Source organism: Glycine soja, chromosome 2 (genome assembly GCF_004193775.1).
Source record: "Glycine soja cultivar W05 chromosome 2, ASM419377v2, whole genome shotgun sequence".
Classification (NCBI taxonomy): Eukaryota; Viridiplantae; Streptophyta; class Magnoliopsida; order Fabales; family Fabaceae; genus Glycine; species Glycine soja.
This window is the reverse complement of record NC_041003.1, coordinates 29,226,236-29,243,910: the sequence shown is the minus strand read 5'-3', so window position 1 is coordinate 29,243,910 and position 17,675 is coordinate 29,226,236. Positions and strand designations below refer to the sequence as shown.

The window sequence follows — 17,675 nt, the reverse complement described above, 5'->3', positions numbered from 1 at the left end:
CATTATATAATAATTGTAAATAAGGGTATAATTGGAAAAATAATTGTAAAAATCACATTAATTAGACTTTGATCTTTTAAAACATTTATTGTTTTAGGAAGAAAAAAAACAACTAAAAGGTCAAAACAACTACTAAGTTGAACTTCATCCAAAGGATTTACTTCGAGTATGGATTCTTTCTTAGCTAACATAAGAATTTCGATTATGATATAACTTCAAAATGCTCATTAGAAAGGTTCCTCAAAATGACATTGCCACCTATAATGACATAACAATTATCATCTTTGTTTGCTTCCTCTAGAAGTTTGTCAATTAAGTGGGCTCCACTTCAATGGTCTTCTTTAGAGCTTTAAGAGGTCATCAAGTAGCATCATGAAGTCAAGTTGAAGTCTTCCAAGTTAGAGAAACTCGAGCCAAGATCTATGTGTGAGAAATCTACCGTTGTTGTTTTAACCCTCTCAATAGAGAGTGACCTACTTCCGTAAAAGCCTGTAAATTGATATAGATCTAAGATAATGATATTGTAATTTCCTGAGTGGAAACCCTCTTGTGAGGAGAAATCTTTATCTGTGCAATCAAGACACAAAGACCATTTGTTGTTGAAAGTCTAGCAAGTGACCGTCAAAGGTTGTAAGTGGTGTAGCTAGTCTAGTTGTGGCTAGGTGTGAAGTCTAGTATGGTTGCTTGCAAATTGTTAAAATCCAGTGGTTTGTTGGTCCAATAGTGGTTGGTTGTGTTAGTGAAATCTCATCTTGAAAGGTGAAGGCTAGACATAGTCCAATCATTATCTTCTTCCTTTCTCTTTGCACTGATTTTGAACTATGATTTGTTAATTGGTTTTTACAAGTCTTTAAGTCAAGCTAACTCTTTTATAAAGGAACTTAGACCTATATCTTTTCATCACAGGTTTCCAACTAAACACATCATTCAAAATAGAGTTTTGAACTACTAAAATCTTTTTCCATAACCGTTTGCATTTTAGTTTTGAGATTAGAATAATTTTTCATTCTGAAATCACTTTCTGAACTTAAATCAAAAGACTTTTTATTTTACAAAAAAGAATCAAAGTTTGTGAAAAACACAATTCAACCTTCATTCTTATAGTATTTTTGTCACTTCATTGTCCCTTAACTTATTTTTTGGTTCTAACTTGGTCCCTTAATTTTTAAATGTTCTAAAATTGTTCCCTTACTTATTTTATTAATTACATGTTTATCATTTTCGATTTTCAATCATGATTTTGAATTTTTTTATTGATTCAATACTTGAAATTTGTCTTATTAGATTCATCTACATAGAAACTATGATAACTAATGATGAGACCAAACATGAATGTAAAAAAAAGTGAAAATTGCATGAAAAGTGAGTCCCATAAATAACTAAAAAACTAAAAAAAAATATATTCTTTCTTGTGAGACTCACTTTTCACACAATTTTCATCATGTTTAGGGTCCTTTTTGTGCATACATTAGTTGATTTTCATATTTTTCATGTTGGTGAATTGAATAGGTCAAGTTTCATGTTTTGAATCATTAAATAATTCATAATCCCGATGAAAATAAAAAAATAATAAGTGTTTTAAAAGGACACACGTGTTATTAATTAAATAAAGAATCATTTTAGAACTTTTAAATATTAAGAGATCAATTTTAAAAAATAAATAAATTAAAGAATATTATTTTATTTTAGTTTTATTTCCTTTTAGTCTTTATCATATACTATCTCCATACCTAATTATAAGATTCTTTTAAGAAATCTATTTTTTCTCCTTTATTATTAAGTGTTTGCATTTGTGTAATCTCGCTAAATTCGTTAACCTCAAGTTTGTGTTATCTTCTCGTTGAACTCTTCTTCTGGAAATATCTTATCTATCTTTTTTTATAAGATATCTTATCTATTAAAAATCTATTTTGTTGTTTTGTTTGTATTGGTTTGATACAATAAGGAAAAAATGTTTAATTCGGTAAGGATGAAGGACAACTAAGATTAATTGGAAAATGATTTTAATTTTCTCCAATCTTGCTATACCTAAGTAAGCTTTGCTTTGCAAGGAAGAGGTGACTTATGTTTAACAATGATAACATTTAGTTTATTGATGAAAACAATACTTACATAATGTTTAACAATGATGTTGATTAAAGGGAAACGAGCCATCTAAGGTCCATGTCTTATGAATACCAGAAAAATGTATTAGGAATAAACTAGTTTCATAGAAGAGATGAATTACAATTTAGTTCTATTGCACATCAGCAATGAACAAACCTCATGGCATTTGCTAGTCTTCTGAGAATTCCTTAGTTATTGCAATGATAATTGAACTAGTAACTCGCTTATAATTTCGGTCTAAGCATATGGGGCCCTGTAAATAATCTGAGCTCAACTCACTGATTTACTGATGAAACGAAAAGTGAATGACGCATATTTATCAAACACTTAAAATTACATATCTCTAGATATAATATCAACGTGCTTATTTGATTGTTATTCACTGAACTTCTATTATGAGAAATTCACAACTACTGTTTAAGTTCCATTACCACCTAAAAACACAAGCGGAACGTACTATTAGTCTATTATAAGGAAATTCATCTCATCAACATCTGAAATTATTTACTTTATTCTAACCCACGTTAGAGGAGGTAAATCCACCCCCATTATAAGATAAAAATTGTGGAAGAACACATGAGTATCACTTTTCTAAGAATAAAAAGCTGAAGAATAATTCTTAAATGCCTATGCCAAATATGGAAATATCATATTTCTAGGTCACTATTTGAAGAATAATTTTACATAAAAGAACTAATATAAATTTATGAAAATAGATTATGATTCTCATAAACTCTTGATCAAATATCTCCACGAATATAACTATAAAGTTAATCCTTAACTTTGTTGGAGCCATTTAATTTTATTTTTGCTGATATATAGAATCACAACACAACACTATTCATAAGAGACTAAAAACAAGTTTTTTTTTTAAAGTACATAAAAAAATTGTTTGCTTAAAAGAAAAGAGAATTTTGTTGATTCTTTTTTTATCTACATATACATCAGTGAATTAGTATCAATGGCCATATCACAATGTGTGTTTAGATTAAATGGGATGATATAAAATTTTAAGGACTAAAAATAAGATTTCATGAAAGGATGGAGATTAAAAAGATATTTATTAACATTGGTCGATAAATAAGCTTGTAGTTAGAGATATAATCCCCGGGTCTGTCGGTCTATTGGGAATAATAAACCCTTTCTGAATATCCGAATGAACTGGTTGCTGAGGATATTATAAGTTGAAGAAGGAGGTGCAAGAAGCAATTTGGATATAACAAAGTAGATTGGGCTAAGAACAGAAAGGCAGTCAAGGTGTTAGCTATGAGTGTTGTTTGGTAGAGTGTTGCTAGGTGCATCCAGCATTATTGTCGGTGCACCCATCAAAGCTATTAAATGCCAAAATTGCCCCTGCTTGTTTTTCTTCTTACGGATCAAGGTGATCCATACGTTGATCCGTAAGACACTTACGGATCAACTTGATCCGTAAGCGTTTTACGGATCAATGTACGGATCACCTTGATCCGTAAGAAGAAAAACAATTTATTAATTAGTTTGTTATATATAGAAATCTATTTTTTTAGTTGAGATTCTTGTAATTGAAAACGATTATGCAATACATGAATTCAAACAGTACATTAACTTCAACATAGTCGAATGAAATTAAATTTCCATCAAATACTACAACTAACTAACTCATGCTAATTTTGCGACAAGGACAACTCGTCTTCCATTTGCGGTAAAGGTTTACTGAAAATAACTAAAATTTCTGTTGGCCCAATCTTTTTCCAGTAGTTAGACTCAATGAGCACCTTCATCACGTCCTCGTTGGTTTTGAGTTCAATTATTTCAAATTTTATAACTTTTTCTGAATACTCATGGTGACTTGGTTTCCGAAAAAACAATCGCGTTACCATTTGTGTTTCATCAACACCATAAGGGGGAATCCCACGAGGCGCAACTTGTTTGATCAAATCCTTCAGTTCATCCATGGTACATCGGTGGGAATGTCAAAGTTTTTGGGATTTTTTCCTGTGAACGAGTAACCAACAAACTCATTTTGGCGTGACATGTTCCACCTCCCATTGTAATATAGCAGGGCATCATGAGTAGGGGTCATAGTAGTTTCAAGTAAGTTTAAAATACCATCTGGGGTTCTAGCAATGCTACATAATAACTTAATCGGACCAACAAACGAAAATTCATGATTACACATTAACATTGTGTTAACATCAGCATCATCTTTCAGTTGCATACATTGAAACCGAAATTGATTACCTGCATACGTGAAAGGCTGCCGGTAGTAAATTTCATCCAAAAATTGCTTGTCGGTTAGCTTAAGGGTATTGTGTATTCTAGTTTTTAACGTTTGAAAATCACACCCGTTAGGTACTCGAATGGGAACTGGAGTGGAAGCTTGGAAGGAAACACCACTGTCGTTGTGAAAAATGGATCCACTTGGAAAAATAAAACTTAATGTGGAGTTCACAACTGTCTGACTGCTTGTCTCTCCCAAGAATGCCATAATTTTTTGTAAGACTTGGGTTGATACTGAAACTTGTGCTTTCTTACAAGGTTAGGTTGTGCCATATATATAGATGAGTTTTAATATTAGTGCTGCATTTTTTTAAGATTGAAAATACGCATGCACATGCTTTCTGTATGTGTTGTCAACTACACGAATGACATGACATGCTTTAGCTTGCATCAGATCTGCATGTGTAGTCATGCTGTGCAAGGTCCTTTCACGCGCTTTATGTTAATCCAGACAACAATTTATCATACACGGTTTTCCACAATGTGTAGTCAAGTCAGACAACGATATATCATACATGCTTTTTTAGAATTAAGTAATAATTTTGTTGTGGACAGAACAAATAAATTACATGTTCAAAACGACCAGGCATTTATAAATTACATGTTCAATCATCATTTATGTCAACATAGTCTCTCTTGAACATCACGAAACTCTTGTAATGCTGCATTATGCTAATATATGGATTTGACCATGACTTCGCCTGCGGATGACAATTGCTAGACCATAACAATGATTCAGGCGGTAAGGGACAACGATCTTTTAAATAAACCTGTTGTGTATGCGAAAAAAATGTTAACTCAATCCTACAAAACTCATTGCATAATCATAAGAAAAAATACTTCATATCTACAATGTACCTCAACAAAATGATTGTCATACACATGACCGATACAAATTATACAATGCAATGAAGAATTTGTCAGCGGTTGACTTCTAAGGGGAAAGAATATCATGCTTTGTTGTTTAGACAAGGATACAACGATTACGTTATACCTTGATGCAATGACATGTCCCGTGTCCGTTATATCCATCCACTTATCCATTGTCACCTGAATAAAACAAATATACACGTCAAACTTAATTTCAAACTAAAGTCTTAAAAATCAAATTCATAAATTACATACCTTGGTTAACCCATCAACAAGTAGTGACATCCTTTATTCCTCAAATCTCTCCGTGCCACCAAAGAGCTTGATATAGTCTTCTGAGAAATTGGCAAGTTCTTTAAGCAGATGGTTGCGGACCACCGACCAAGAGTCTTGACCCATACCTAATAAACCGGCAACCGACCGATATCCACAGTTACCATCACCTTTGACATCAACAATCTTATCAATGAAGTCGTGCATAAATGGCTGAAACTGGTCCAACATGGGCATCATCGTTCTTCGATTCGGTTGCTCAGAGGATGATGCAGTACGTCTCACCGACGAATTGCTATTTTGTTGTGATTCAAAGGCATCTACATACTTCCAGTAAGATGGATCGCACTTTGTTGACCTTGGGTTCCTACTCGTAGTTTTCTTCGGTGCCCCCTTTGTGTTAACCTTTGCTGGAGGAGAACACATCGAATTCTGATCAAGGTGTGTAATTTCCCAAAGTTTACTTCTTAGAGTAAACTTGCCACAAACATCAAGTTCTTCAAATTTTTGGTATATTGTTTCAATTACGTCCTTGATGCCCACCTCGGGCTCAGATAACCCTTGGTCTGAAAAACTGAGTCTCCTCCAGAACATATGGATTGAATCAAGTGGGATGCAACCACCAACATATTTGGATAGCTCACAAGCACAAGGAAGACCAAGCGTGGTTCTCACCACGCAACCACAACTTGAGGGATTCTTGCCAGCATAGTGAACACGCTCTAATTTAGTAGCAATCTGATTTAAAGCATACCTTGAAACCATTCCAAGCAGCCTCCTGTATAAGGTTTTTTGGAACACATGTCCAATGACATGTGTACTTGTTTCAAATGATGCTTTAATATGTGTGTGCTGCAACGTAATCATGTTGTTCACGACATCCCACACACTACATTCCAATGCTATTTTGTAACAGTCTTTTTAATGACGAGTGAGCAGATTCAACCCTACATTTCAAATACACAAATAAAAATAAACATATACAATAATATAATTCCATAAATTTTTCAATGTTAATAGAAATAGTTGAACAGTTTCATACCTGTTTGTTGTTGTGTTTCCTAAGTGCATCACCTTATTAGTCCAGGCGGAAACAAATTTTTCCTTGTGTGGTATTATCCATGTTTCCTTGACATAGTCAACAAATTTTGGCCAAGGTGCGCAAACTACTTCGAACTTCTTCAGGCATTCATCAAACTGCTGTTCTGAAGGACAATCAGTCAGAGATCCCCAGCAATCCATAACATAATCCCAAACATTTTTTTGCGCAATTAGTGATTTACATTTAGCCTTCACATTCTTGTTTATGTGAAAGATGCACAACAAATTTGTGCATTCAGGGAATACATCTTTCACTGCATTCATCAATGCTTGGTCTCTGTCAGTGACAATAACTCCAGGGAGGGCATCACACTTTAAAAAAAGGCCTCGGAAGCGTTGTAAAGCCCATACCAAATTATTAACGCGTTCACCCTCCACATATGCAAAACCGGCAGAGAATGTCATCCCAGTCGGTGTCATCCCAACAAAATCGAGCAATGGGAGTCTATACCGGTTTGTTTTGTAGGTGCTGTCTATCAAAAACACCAAATTGCATGCGTTGACTAACTTCACTGAATCAGGGTGACACCAAAAGATATCACGAACCACGTCTTCATCCTTTATTCTGTGCCAATAAATATATTGATCACGTTCAAGAAGCTTCATCAGATGTTGTTGCATTTCAAGATCGCTTCCTCTTATGGAAGAACGAAATGCACTTCTTGAATTGTATATCTGTTTAATAGTCGTACAACTATTGACATTGTGTTCCTTCAGAGTTAGCAGAATGTTTCTTGGCTTCACCATGGACTTCGTCATATCAACAATAAGTGTTTTTTCAGCTTTAGTCAATCGCCCCACATATGGATGTCCAACTAATGACTTGGGCAATTCATGATTATGCACTCCACAAATCAACTTCACCATCCAACCTTCTCCTCCAACCACTGGCTTGCAACGAAGCTTGAATGGACACCCACATTTCCTAGTCCTAGTGTCTCTTCTGATAAATTCTTTTTTCCTACACTTATACTCGCCACTCCTTTCACAGCCAATTAACACAAACGTAGTCATTCCTCTACTACCTGTCTTTGTGTCCGACCTTAAAATCACCGCCACAAATCCGTTTTTATGAGCCACGGATCGAGCCCACAGCAAAACATCCTCTCGGCACTCAAACACCTACAAAATCCACATGATTTAAGTTTTCTACCAGTATTCATTTTATTAAATATGTGACAAACATTAACATTATAACCTGAGAAGTCTTGAACGCATCCGAACAATCAACATGTGGTTCATTCGCACCACATGATTCTACATTTTCATAATCCATATCCGCTCGTTCAGACATTATTTCATACATCCACTCATCTTCGTCCATCTAACCAAATCAAACAAAAAATGGTCATACAAAAAAATTAGTAATTTAAAAGAAAAAAGGAAAATAAATGCAAAAACAACAAATACAAAAAAAAAATACACTTACGGATCAACTTGATCTGTATCTTCCGGATCAAGTTGATCCGTAACATCCTTCCAGATCAAGTTGATCCGTAAGTGTTTTACGGATCAACTTGATCCGGAAGTATGTTCGTACGTCTGCGACAGATACCACCATCTGCGTACCTCGTTTGTCGTCACCGACCACCGCAACGCTCGATGCCGGTACCTTCACTTTCACCGCTGCGCTCAACGCTGCTACCCTCACGAACAAGACACAATGCCGCACAAAAAAGAGAAAACGAGAGAAAGCACAGCGAACAAAAATGGAGGTTCTGCGCCTTAAAAAAAATTCATTTTTAAGAAAGAAAAAAGCTAGAGACATTTTTGCCATTTAAAAACTTTGCTGGGTGCACCAGCAAAAATGCTAGGTGCACCTAGCAACACTCTGTTTGGTATCATGGGTTCAGGTGAAACAAATAGGAAAGATAAGATGTCTTCTCTGGGCACTTCCAAAGGGATTCTAGAAATTGCCAAGTTCGGCGTCTATGTCACCGCTCATGTACACTTTCGCCGACAATCCCAGCAACCTCCGCAAGTTCATGGGACATGTATGTATCTTCTTTTCATGGTCGCTTAAATAAATTGTTGATGTTTTTCCTTGAGAATCATGATTCTTCATAAAGTTTATTCTTAGGAATATGTAAAATATATTGGTTTCCATCTTGATTGCAAGTGTAACCAACCCGCTATTTAAGATATAATAGAAAGGAATAATAATAAGAGAGTTCCAGTGTACAGATCCCCATTACTGCATAAACAGATTGTATACCACCACTGATAAACACCAAAATAGCCTATATTAACTGAGCCCAAATGAGGATCCCAAATTGCATGAGCTATAGGTCTTACATGTAAAGGATCCTGTATCCATGACTCAAAATTCCCTTGCCAAGCTACATGAAACAGATTCGCGGTCTGTCTACTCCTTTTCTTCAATGGGTACCGTGCCACGCTAATATCTCTCAGTATACAATTGTTTCTTTGCATTCGATTTGGTTTCTTAACACATCACAATGATGCTAATTGATACTGGAGGTCTTGGAACTTCATTATGAATTTCAGGATTGAAAATGCATTGATTTGTTACAGCAGTACTATGCTTTTATCTTGAGATGAATTCGGTAGCAGTGCTTTACTTTGTTATTGCTTCACGAAAAAATCTGACATTTGCTAATAACATAGAGGGATTATTCAAATGTAATGTAATCTTAGAATGTTGCTTCAGTTCTGAACAAAAAGGGGAACGTGTGTTGCTTCTTCACTTGCCATTAAATAAATGAAAATTTTAGATTGGTTCACCCATTATCATCATTAAGTAAATGATAGAATCGTGAGCAGAAGTTGGCTTTTCTTCCTTAAGAAAATATCTTAAATTCTCTAAAATACATTGGACCCAGAGGATGCAACAATTTAACATACATATATATGTGCAAGATTTATTTATTGGTAAAATCAAAGAAATAGAGTGTTTTGTTGAATTATAGTTCATTTTTCATAAATGGTGAGAAAGTTAGTGTGGAATGATATATCTATCAATTTTTCACATTGAAGCATTCTGAAATTGGATTAAATAATTTCAGATTTGACTATCCACTAAGTTTAGATGAACAATAATTTCAGATTAAATAATTTATGGAACCCTTTGGTAGCACAACAATTATCATCTTTGAAAGCCCTGTGGCCTGTGGCTCTCCAATAAAATCTATTATTTCATATTTGTTTCACATTTTGACACATTGATTGTTTTAGACTCCTCACTCACTAAGATTAAAACTTTATTCTTGCAGCGTTGGTTGTGGTAGTCTCAATTTTGTATGTCATTTACTAGTCTCAATTTTGTATTGTAGAAAATAATGTTAGTCTCTTATTTATAAATCACATTGTTCCAAGTTTATGCATCATGAGTAGATTTGTCTGGAATAAAAGAAACAGTTGGCATAATTTTTGGTGGGTTCTGAGTTTATATAATTTTTGGTGGGTTCTGTGTAACTGATATCTTATTACTATGTGTAAGGTACTGAGGCGGTTTATTCTATTTGGATTTCTTTTTCTTATCTTGCCGTGCCAGGCAGATACATTGTGGTTGGTTCTTGTCTTGTCTGCAATATTGATATTGTCATTCTTTCAACTGTTTAAAGGATATGCTTGATGTGTTTTCTTCTACTTTTTGGGAAATGTTCCACATAGCTTCTATGATAGTGCTGTTTTACAGTTTCAGTACTAGGAAAATTTATCAGCAAAAGAATGTTAAGATTGTAATCTGAAATAAATGTATGCAACTTTTTCATGAATGACAAAGACAAATTATTGGACCTCTTGACTATGTGATTCTAAAATGAGCTTTCAATCATAGTGTATGAACATTGTAGTTCTGGTAGAGTTGTCATATTGCAGTTCAGGTAGAGTTATCATATTGTATTTCTCTAGATGTGTTGATTGCAAGAGTGCATTTGTTTGTGCTTAATTTGCTAGAAATGTCTTTTTTAGAGTTGTGTTGTGAAAAAACCACCTTTTGTGTAGTCTTAAAATAACTTTTGTTTTCCAAGCTTATCCAAATGCAGTCTAAGCCAGGTTTAGACTTTTAATTTACTTAAGCTAAGCTAATATTTTCTCAATTCATTGTCTCTCTAAATCCATTCACTTTCTTTAAGATTCTGAACAGCAAGAATATATGTAGCAGTTAAATTCAAATGGTTTATTGCATTTGAGATTTGACAAACTTTGGGTAGAAACAGCTCCAAGTTCTCATCATATTTTACACCTCAGTTATTGTTTTCCATACTTTGTCACTTGAATTAGCAATGTCAACTTGTCAATCATGTATAAATGAGTGTTCCCTTGCTAATCAAATTTACTGAACGAATTATGTCAATAGAATTTTTTCTAGTTCAGCCTGTCATCAACTGGTGATTATATTTCAGAAAGAAAAGCTTATTATGTTTTTGTTTTTAATTTGTTTTCACTTTTTGTAGTTCTTATTTAGTTCATTTGAAAATGGTAGTGAGAAATCTGCACCTTATGATTCTTATTTCTATGTTATGTTTGATACTAATCAAGATCTATATATTACAATGTATAAACAAATTGCTGGAATTTGACATTATTAAGTTAAAAAGACTAGATTTAAATCCCAGCCGTTGATTTGTTTTTAAAAAGGAGATTTGGTAGGGTTTAAGCATTGCGGCTTCAATTTTATCTATATCGCATTGGTAGGAAGCAAATCAGAGAGTTTGATTGGGAAGTATGGTGTGGAAGCTTTTGGGAGCACGCCCTCTCTGCTCATATTCTTCTTCTTTGCTTCTCACACCCCTCTTATTTCGCAGCAAAATAAGGTACCTCTGTCTCAGTATGTTTTGCATTTTTGGTGTCTTGTTTTTCTTTACTACTGCATTTAATTGTCTACTTAACTAAATTAGGAATACTAGAAAGACAAACCTCAGATTTGTAGTCAAAGAAAAAAATTGGAATGTGATATTCGTTCAGTAGAGTAGTAAGAAATGGAATTCAAGTAAAGTGTAAGAGTGTGGATGTCACCTCATTTTCCTGTTCATTTGTGTTCTCTTTCAACTCAAACGAATGGACTCCAGTGAACTACCAATCATTTTGAACTTTTCTTTTTCTTTGGTTTAGCTAGCTTGTGATTTTGTATGTGAAGCAAAAAAAATTAGCTTGCTTCAATATTATTGACGTACACTGCTGTAGCTTGGTTCGTGGCCAGGAACCTATTTTTGGGCACCTCTGTTACATGAAACCATCTCCTTTCTTGGGGAACGTAAGCTTTCATTCATATCCATTTCTAAAGTTTAACGATAAGGTTGTAGAGCAACAACATCAGGATTCTCAAAAGGCCTCAAGTGCTAATGTTGATGGTGATGGTAATGCCAAAGTAAAGAGGAACAAATTAAAGGGGAAAAGAGCAGTTGTAAGATGGCTCAAGTTCTTTAGATTTAAGAAGAAGAAAGAGTATGAAAGGATGACAGCAGAGGAAAAAAATTTATACAAATTGTTAAAGGTAAGTTCTATTTTAAAAAATTTTAATTTACATATATCGACCCTTTCTATTGTTTTGAAACAACGTGCTTCTGCTGATTCTTTTGCTTTGCCTCTTCACCACCATGTGTTTGCTATATCCAGATATATGTTTGTTTTTCTTATTAGTATTTTCATGCTACACATGGGTTGTGTTCAAATTTTAGCACGAAGAACTAGGATTCTCTCACTTCATAATAGTGATATGTAGACTAATGTTTAAAGTCTTATGAGTTATGTATTTCTTAAAATAGTGAAGCTCTTGATAAGAATAAATCTATTGTTGTTAAAAACTTAGTCATGCAATAGTATTTTCTTCTTCATTATGTATGCCAAAGCATGTGGGTTGTGACTTAAGAAATCAACTAGAATACTAGAAGCTTTTCAAGCAATATTTTGTGCAAAGGTTTTTGTGATAGAACTGCTTAAATTTCTTGAACAATTGTTTGTGTCATTAAAGAAAAATAAATTCCTGGTTCTTCGTATTCAATGTTAGAATCTGGCATGCAATATACCTATTCAAACACAATTTTAGTTAGATAAAAATGCATTAAATCTTACAGTTTTGAACAGTCAATTACAGAATTATGTTAGTGCATTCATTTTTATAATATGCATAACAAATTGCTATCTAATTCCTCAAGTTTATCTTTCTGTTCTTAATAATTTGCAAAATAAATTGTCAAAATCTATTTGGTAAATGACTATGTATGAAGATATCTAGCTTTTTGATAGTGACATTGTTACGTACTGGACCAGAAAATGAGATAAAAGTGTAATCTTTATTTCTAAAAACTCAATCTCTGCCCTGGTATCTATGTGATACAGACAGATATGTTGTACAGAGAAGTCCCTCTCACCAAGGTATTTGAGAAACCTGTATTCTTCCTCCCAACTTCCTTCTCAGTTTTCAACTGACTGAAGCTAACTCCCCCTTTATCCCCTTTCTTTACTGAATTCAAGAAGTTATTCTGTTATTAACAGAACTGAGTTCTAATCTCCTAATGAATACAGGTACTAGTACTATTTTTGTATTGCTGTGATCCAGAGAGAAAATATACTAAAGACAAACCTCTCTTCAATGTATTCAAAAGACCCTGACCCTCTCCCAGTCTGCCTAGTAAACCCCATGAAATTTCTCATCTTGTTAGAACGTTATTTGTTTAACAGAGTAAAGCATTTCTTGTCCTTTAATGAAGGTTGATCCAAGTATATCTATCTACAAACTGTGCATTCTGTAATTGATGACATTATTACAGTTAAAACTTAAAAGTGTTATGGAAGAACTCAATTTGATTCTGTATGTCAAAAGTCAAAACTCCAATGGACCTCTAATATGGTTATCTGATCTTGAATGAAGAGACCTAAAAGTTTTAGAATTCTACAATCTTGGTAGTTTATGCAGATCAGCTGCACTCACTTGTTAATTGTTGCTTGGCTAATATGTCATAACAAGTGCTCATATAAACCTGGTCTGGGAATTTGGCATGATATCATTTTTGCCCTTGATATTATTGAATCAAAGTTGGCCTTTACTAAATTCAGCTACATCACTCCAAGATCCATCATTTTTCAGTTTTAATCTGTGCTAAGTGGCATTTTTATGTTCTCTGATGACATGGCATGAAACAAATTATTTTGTTTCCCTTTTTTTGCTTTCCTCAAGAGTGAGAAAGCTCTTGCATTCTCATTTATTTTATAAATCACTGTTTTGAACTAAAAATGGTTTACTGGTTTGCACTTTATGTATGTTGTGTCAGTTATTGAACATACAATACTTTCTCCATCATTCTAGGCTCGAAAAAAAGAAGAGAGACTTTGTGAAGCTCTGAAAAAGATTGAGCCTGCAGAATCTTCAGAAACAACCCATGATCCTGAGATATTAACCCCAGAAGAGCACTTTTTCTTCTTAAAGATGGGCCTCAAAAGCAAAAATTACGTGCCAGTTGGAAGACGAGGAATTTACCAAGGTGTAATTTTGAACATGCATCTGCATTGGAAAAAGCATCAAACTTTGAAAGTGGTGGTGAAGACATTTTCAGCAGAGGAGGTTAAGGAAATTGCTGCTGAGCTGGCAAGATTGAGCGGAGGTATAGTGCTTGACATTCATGAAGATAACACAATAATAATGTACAGAGGGAAAAACTACTCTCAACCACCAACAGAGATCATGTCTCCACGAGTCTCTCTTTCAAGAAAGAAGGTACTGTATTGTGTATTCAATTTAACTAGTGGTGTTCTAAAATTTCTCCTACAGTTCTAGGCCTTAATTGTCCATAATCTTTTTGGGAAAATTTCTCCTACTAATGCTTCACTTGCAAAACCACTGTTGTGTCTGATTTTGCATTTGTAGTCCTTGAATGTGTGTATGCAATCTTTCATGTTCATGCTACTTGTCTGTTTCACAATAAATTATTTTTTCTTTTTCAAAGTTGACACTACATAATTTTATTTCATAACTCGTAAGTGCCTTGTTGGTGATGGTTGGTTCTCACTGTACCTCTTGGGGGTGTTCTCATCTTTGCAGGCATTGGATAAATCCAAATACAGGGATGCCCTCCGAGCTGTGAGGAGATATATTCCAAGGCTTGAACAAGAGCTTGAAATTCTTCGTGCTCAATTTAAAAGTTCAGCTGAAAGTAATACAGATGCTGCTGAGGCAATCCAGAACAGTGGCAGAGAGAGTATTGAGTCTGGGAGCATCTCAAATTTCCAGCTACAGAATTCATATAAAGACCGTGAAATGATGAATGTTAACATTGGGAGCACAGAGGATGAGACAGATATGAACTCTGAATTGGATTCTGATTCTGATAAGTTATCAGATATATTTGAGACTGATTCAGATACTGAGAATTTCGTAAAGGAGGAGAAACCTCTTTACTTGGACGAGTTTGATAATTTTCCAGAGCAAAGCGATGGAGAAATGAATGATTTTGAGGAGCATATGCGACAAATGTCTCTGAAATCAAAAAACATGGAAAAGGACGATAACTTACCTAAGTTGGACGAAGTTGACAAGATTTTTCTGCAAGCTACTTCCTTTTTAAAGAAAAAGATAAAATGAGAAATATGCAAAAGACAAGTGTAATCATTGTATTGGATATAAACAGTGTAGTTTGGGAGAAATTACAACGTACAACAATGAAGTAACATTGTGTCTGACTCATTTTTAACACAATAGATAAAAATTTAATTGAAACACTATTTTTTTTAGACCTCGGTATTTAAAAGTTATATTAGATCACAACTAATTTGAGATAAGTGAAGTGGGGGATAAAGTTATCCCGGCATCTATTTTTTTTTTTTTTAAGAAAAGGTTATTTGCACAACAAATTTAATGTTTTGATGGAAATAAATAGATGGTCAAAATTTTTAGAGGGATTTTTTTTTAAAATTACTAATTGGGGGTCATTTTTGAATCATTGTCTATTTTGAAATTGTTAGACAAGTGGTCTCAGTTATCTTAAGAAGGGGGGTTGAATTAAGATACAAAAATTATCCTCAATTACAATTTAACTCTCTTTTTGAATTAACAATATATCCTTAATATGAATTACTTAAAAGATAATTCAAAAATAAATTTCTTTAAAGCAAAAGATAAATAGTAATAAATAAAAGAAGTTTAAGGGAAGAGAGAATGCAAACTTAGGTTACCTCGCATACGTCAGTCCCCAAGCAACTCGCTTGAGATTTTCACTATCTTGTAGAAAGCTTTTTTACAAATTCTGAACCACACAGGGACACCATTCCCTTGTGTTCAGATATCCTTACAACTTAAGAGACCCTTGGTCTTTTAAACAGATCTCTTTGAATAATAAGAAGAAGAATTTCCTCTCTTTAAGAGAAGGATATTACAATTGAAGATCGATTAAGATTCCTTATTGAATTTGCAAGTGTTTTGAGAAGGAATATTTTGAAAGTGATAAGACAATTTGGTTTTGAGAGGATAAGACAATGTTGTTCAGAAAAACTCTAAGGAATTTCGTATCCCAAGTCACCTATTTATAGGCCTTTGATGGTTATTCAAAAACTTCTTGAACAGTTGCGACTCTTGGGAGTTATTTTCGAAAATTTCTTACTGGTAATCGATTATATAAATGTGGTAGTCGATTACACAGTTAGTTTCTGAAGAGTTGTGACTCTTCAGACTTGAAATTTGAATTTTTTTGTGTCTGGTAATCGATTACAAGCTTTTAAAATTTAAATTCAAATTTCTAAAAGCTGTTACAAACAGTTTAAACTTCTGGTAATCGATTACATACCTTGTGTAATCGATTACAAGCTTTTAAATTCAAATTCGAAATTTTCAAATTGTTTCAGAAATCAATTTAGCCATTGGTAATCAATTGATGTAATTGATTACCAGAGAGGAAATATCATATTTTTGAAAAGATAATTGTTCTTAAAAACTTTTGTAAAATATTTCCTTTAGTCAAACCTGTGCAGCATCAATTAAGGAATTCTTTCTAAGATCCTAACTAAGTACATTGTTCTTCTTGCATTTCTGAATTCTTGACTTGAATTGCGCTCATCTTTGGCATCATCAAAACTTTATATCATATATGCTTCTACAATCTCCCCCTTTTTGATGATGACAATAATCTGAAATCAAGATAAGTGATATACCATTGATAATGCGTGCTTACAACCCTTACTCCCCCTTAAGATTGGAATTTATGGCTAAGTTCATGATAAATTCTACCCTTAAGTTCTCTCCCCCTTTGGCAACATCAAAAAGCCAAAAACGTCTGGAAAAAGAAACTAAGACAATAGTAAAATCATAGCACAATTTATCCATAAACTAATTCAATCTATAGAATAAACCAAAAAAGTCTTAATCATCAAAATCAAAGTCTAAAATAACCAAACACAAACCAAAACATAATGGTAAACATCCAAGACAACCATAACAAAAGTACTAAGTAATAGAAGCCAAAATACAAGGCGAAAGAAATAACCATAAAGCTAAAGGAAATAAAACATAAGAAAGATAACTAAGAGTCGGTCAGGGGATTGAAGCAACGCCTGATGAAACTCACATAATCTTTAAGCCTAGTGATATGAGTATCCATCCCATCAAAGCGAGTATCCATCACATCAAAATGTTCACCCACAAATGCTCGAAGATTGCAGAGCTCTGTGAGGACTTCAGTTAGTAGAGAAGAAGAAGCATCCCTTTGTGGTGGAGGAGATGGGGTATGTTCGTCAGGAATAGGCGGTGGCAAGTCTTGTTTGCGAACCCACTGACCATCAACATCCTTCCGGTAACCAAAGGAGGTAACAACACCGGCACCAATGGAGAAAGACCTTTTAGCCTTGACATATGGTTCATCATCCAAAGGAACATTGAAATGATGAAGAAAAAGAGTAACAAGGTGGGGATACAGGAGATGTGCATTGGCCCTTAATGCCTTATGCATCCAGTACCAAACTAGATGGGCCCAGTCGATTTGACGACCAGTTTGAATGGCCCATAACAAAATCAAATCCTCCTCAGAGGCTTGGGCAAGATTTAGAGATCGAGGAAGCAAAATATGAACAATGATATAGTGCATGATGCAACAATCGAAAGTAAATGACCCAGCAAG

The 17,675-nt window shown here is 34.1% G+C and overlaps 1 protein-coding gene across 4 annotated transcripts; it reads left to right on the top strand.

The window, feature by feature from the left end:
• The first annotated feature begins 8,417 nt into the window (after nt 1-8,417).
• On the top strand, nt 8,418-15,288 carry LOC114392182 (uncharacterized CRM domain-containing protein At3g25440, chloroplastic-like). 4 transcript variants are annotated; one of them, XM_028353232.1, is made up of 5 exons: nt 8,418-8,603; nt 11,224-11,387; nt 11,774-12,067; nt 13,880-14,287; nt 14,612-15,288. In XM_028353232.1, the coding sequence occupies exons 1-5, from the start codon at nt 8,453-8,455 to the stop codon at nt 15,149-15,151; spliced, it is 1,557 nt and encodes a 518-aa protein (XP_028209033.1). In that variant the 5' UTR covers nt 8,418-8,452; the 3' UTR covers nt 15,152-15,288. The 4 variants fall into 4 exon arrangements, with proteins under 4 accessions (XP_028209033.1, XP_028209041.1, XP_028209048.1 ...); XM_028353240.1 differs by having other exon boundaries at nt 8,493-8,603; nt 11,269-11,387; nt 11,758-12,067; XM_028353247.1 differs by having other exon boundaries at nt 8,494-8,603; nt 11,758-12,067.
• The last annotated feature ends 2,387 nt before the right edge of the window (nt 15,289-17,675 follow it).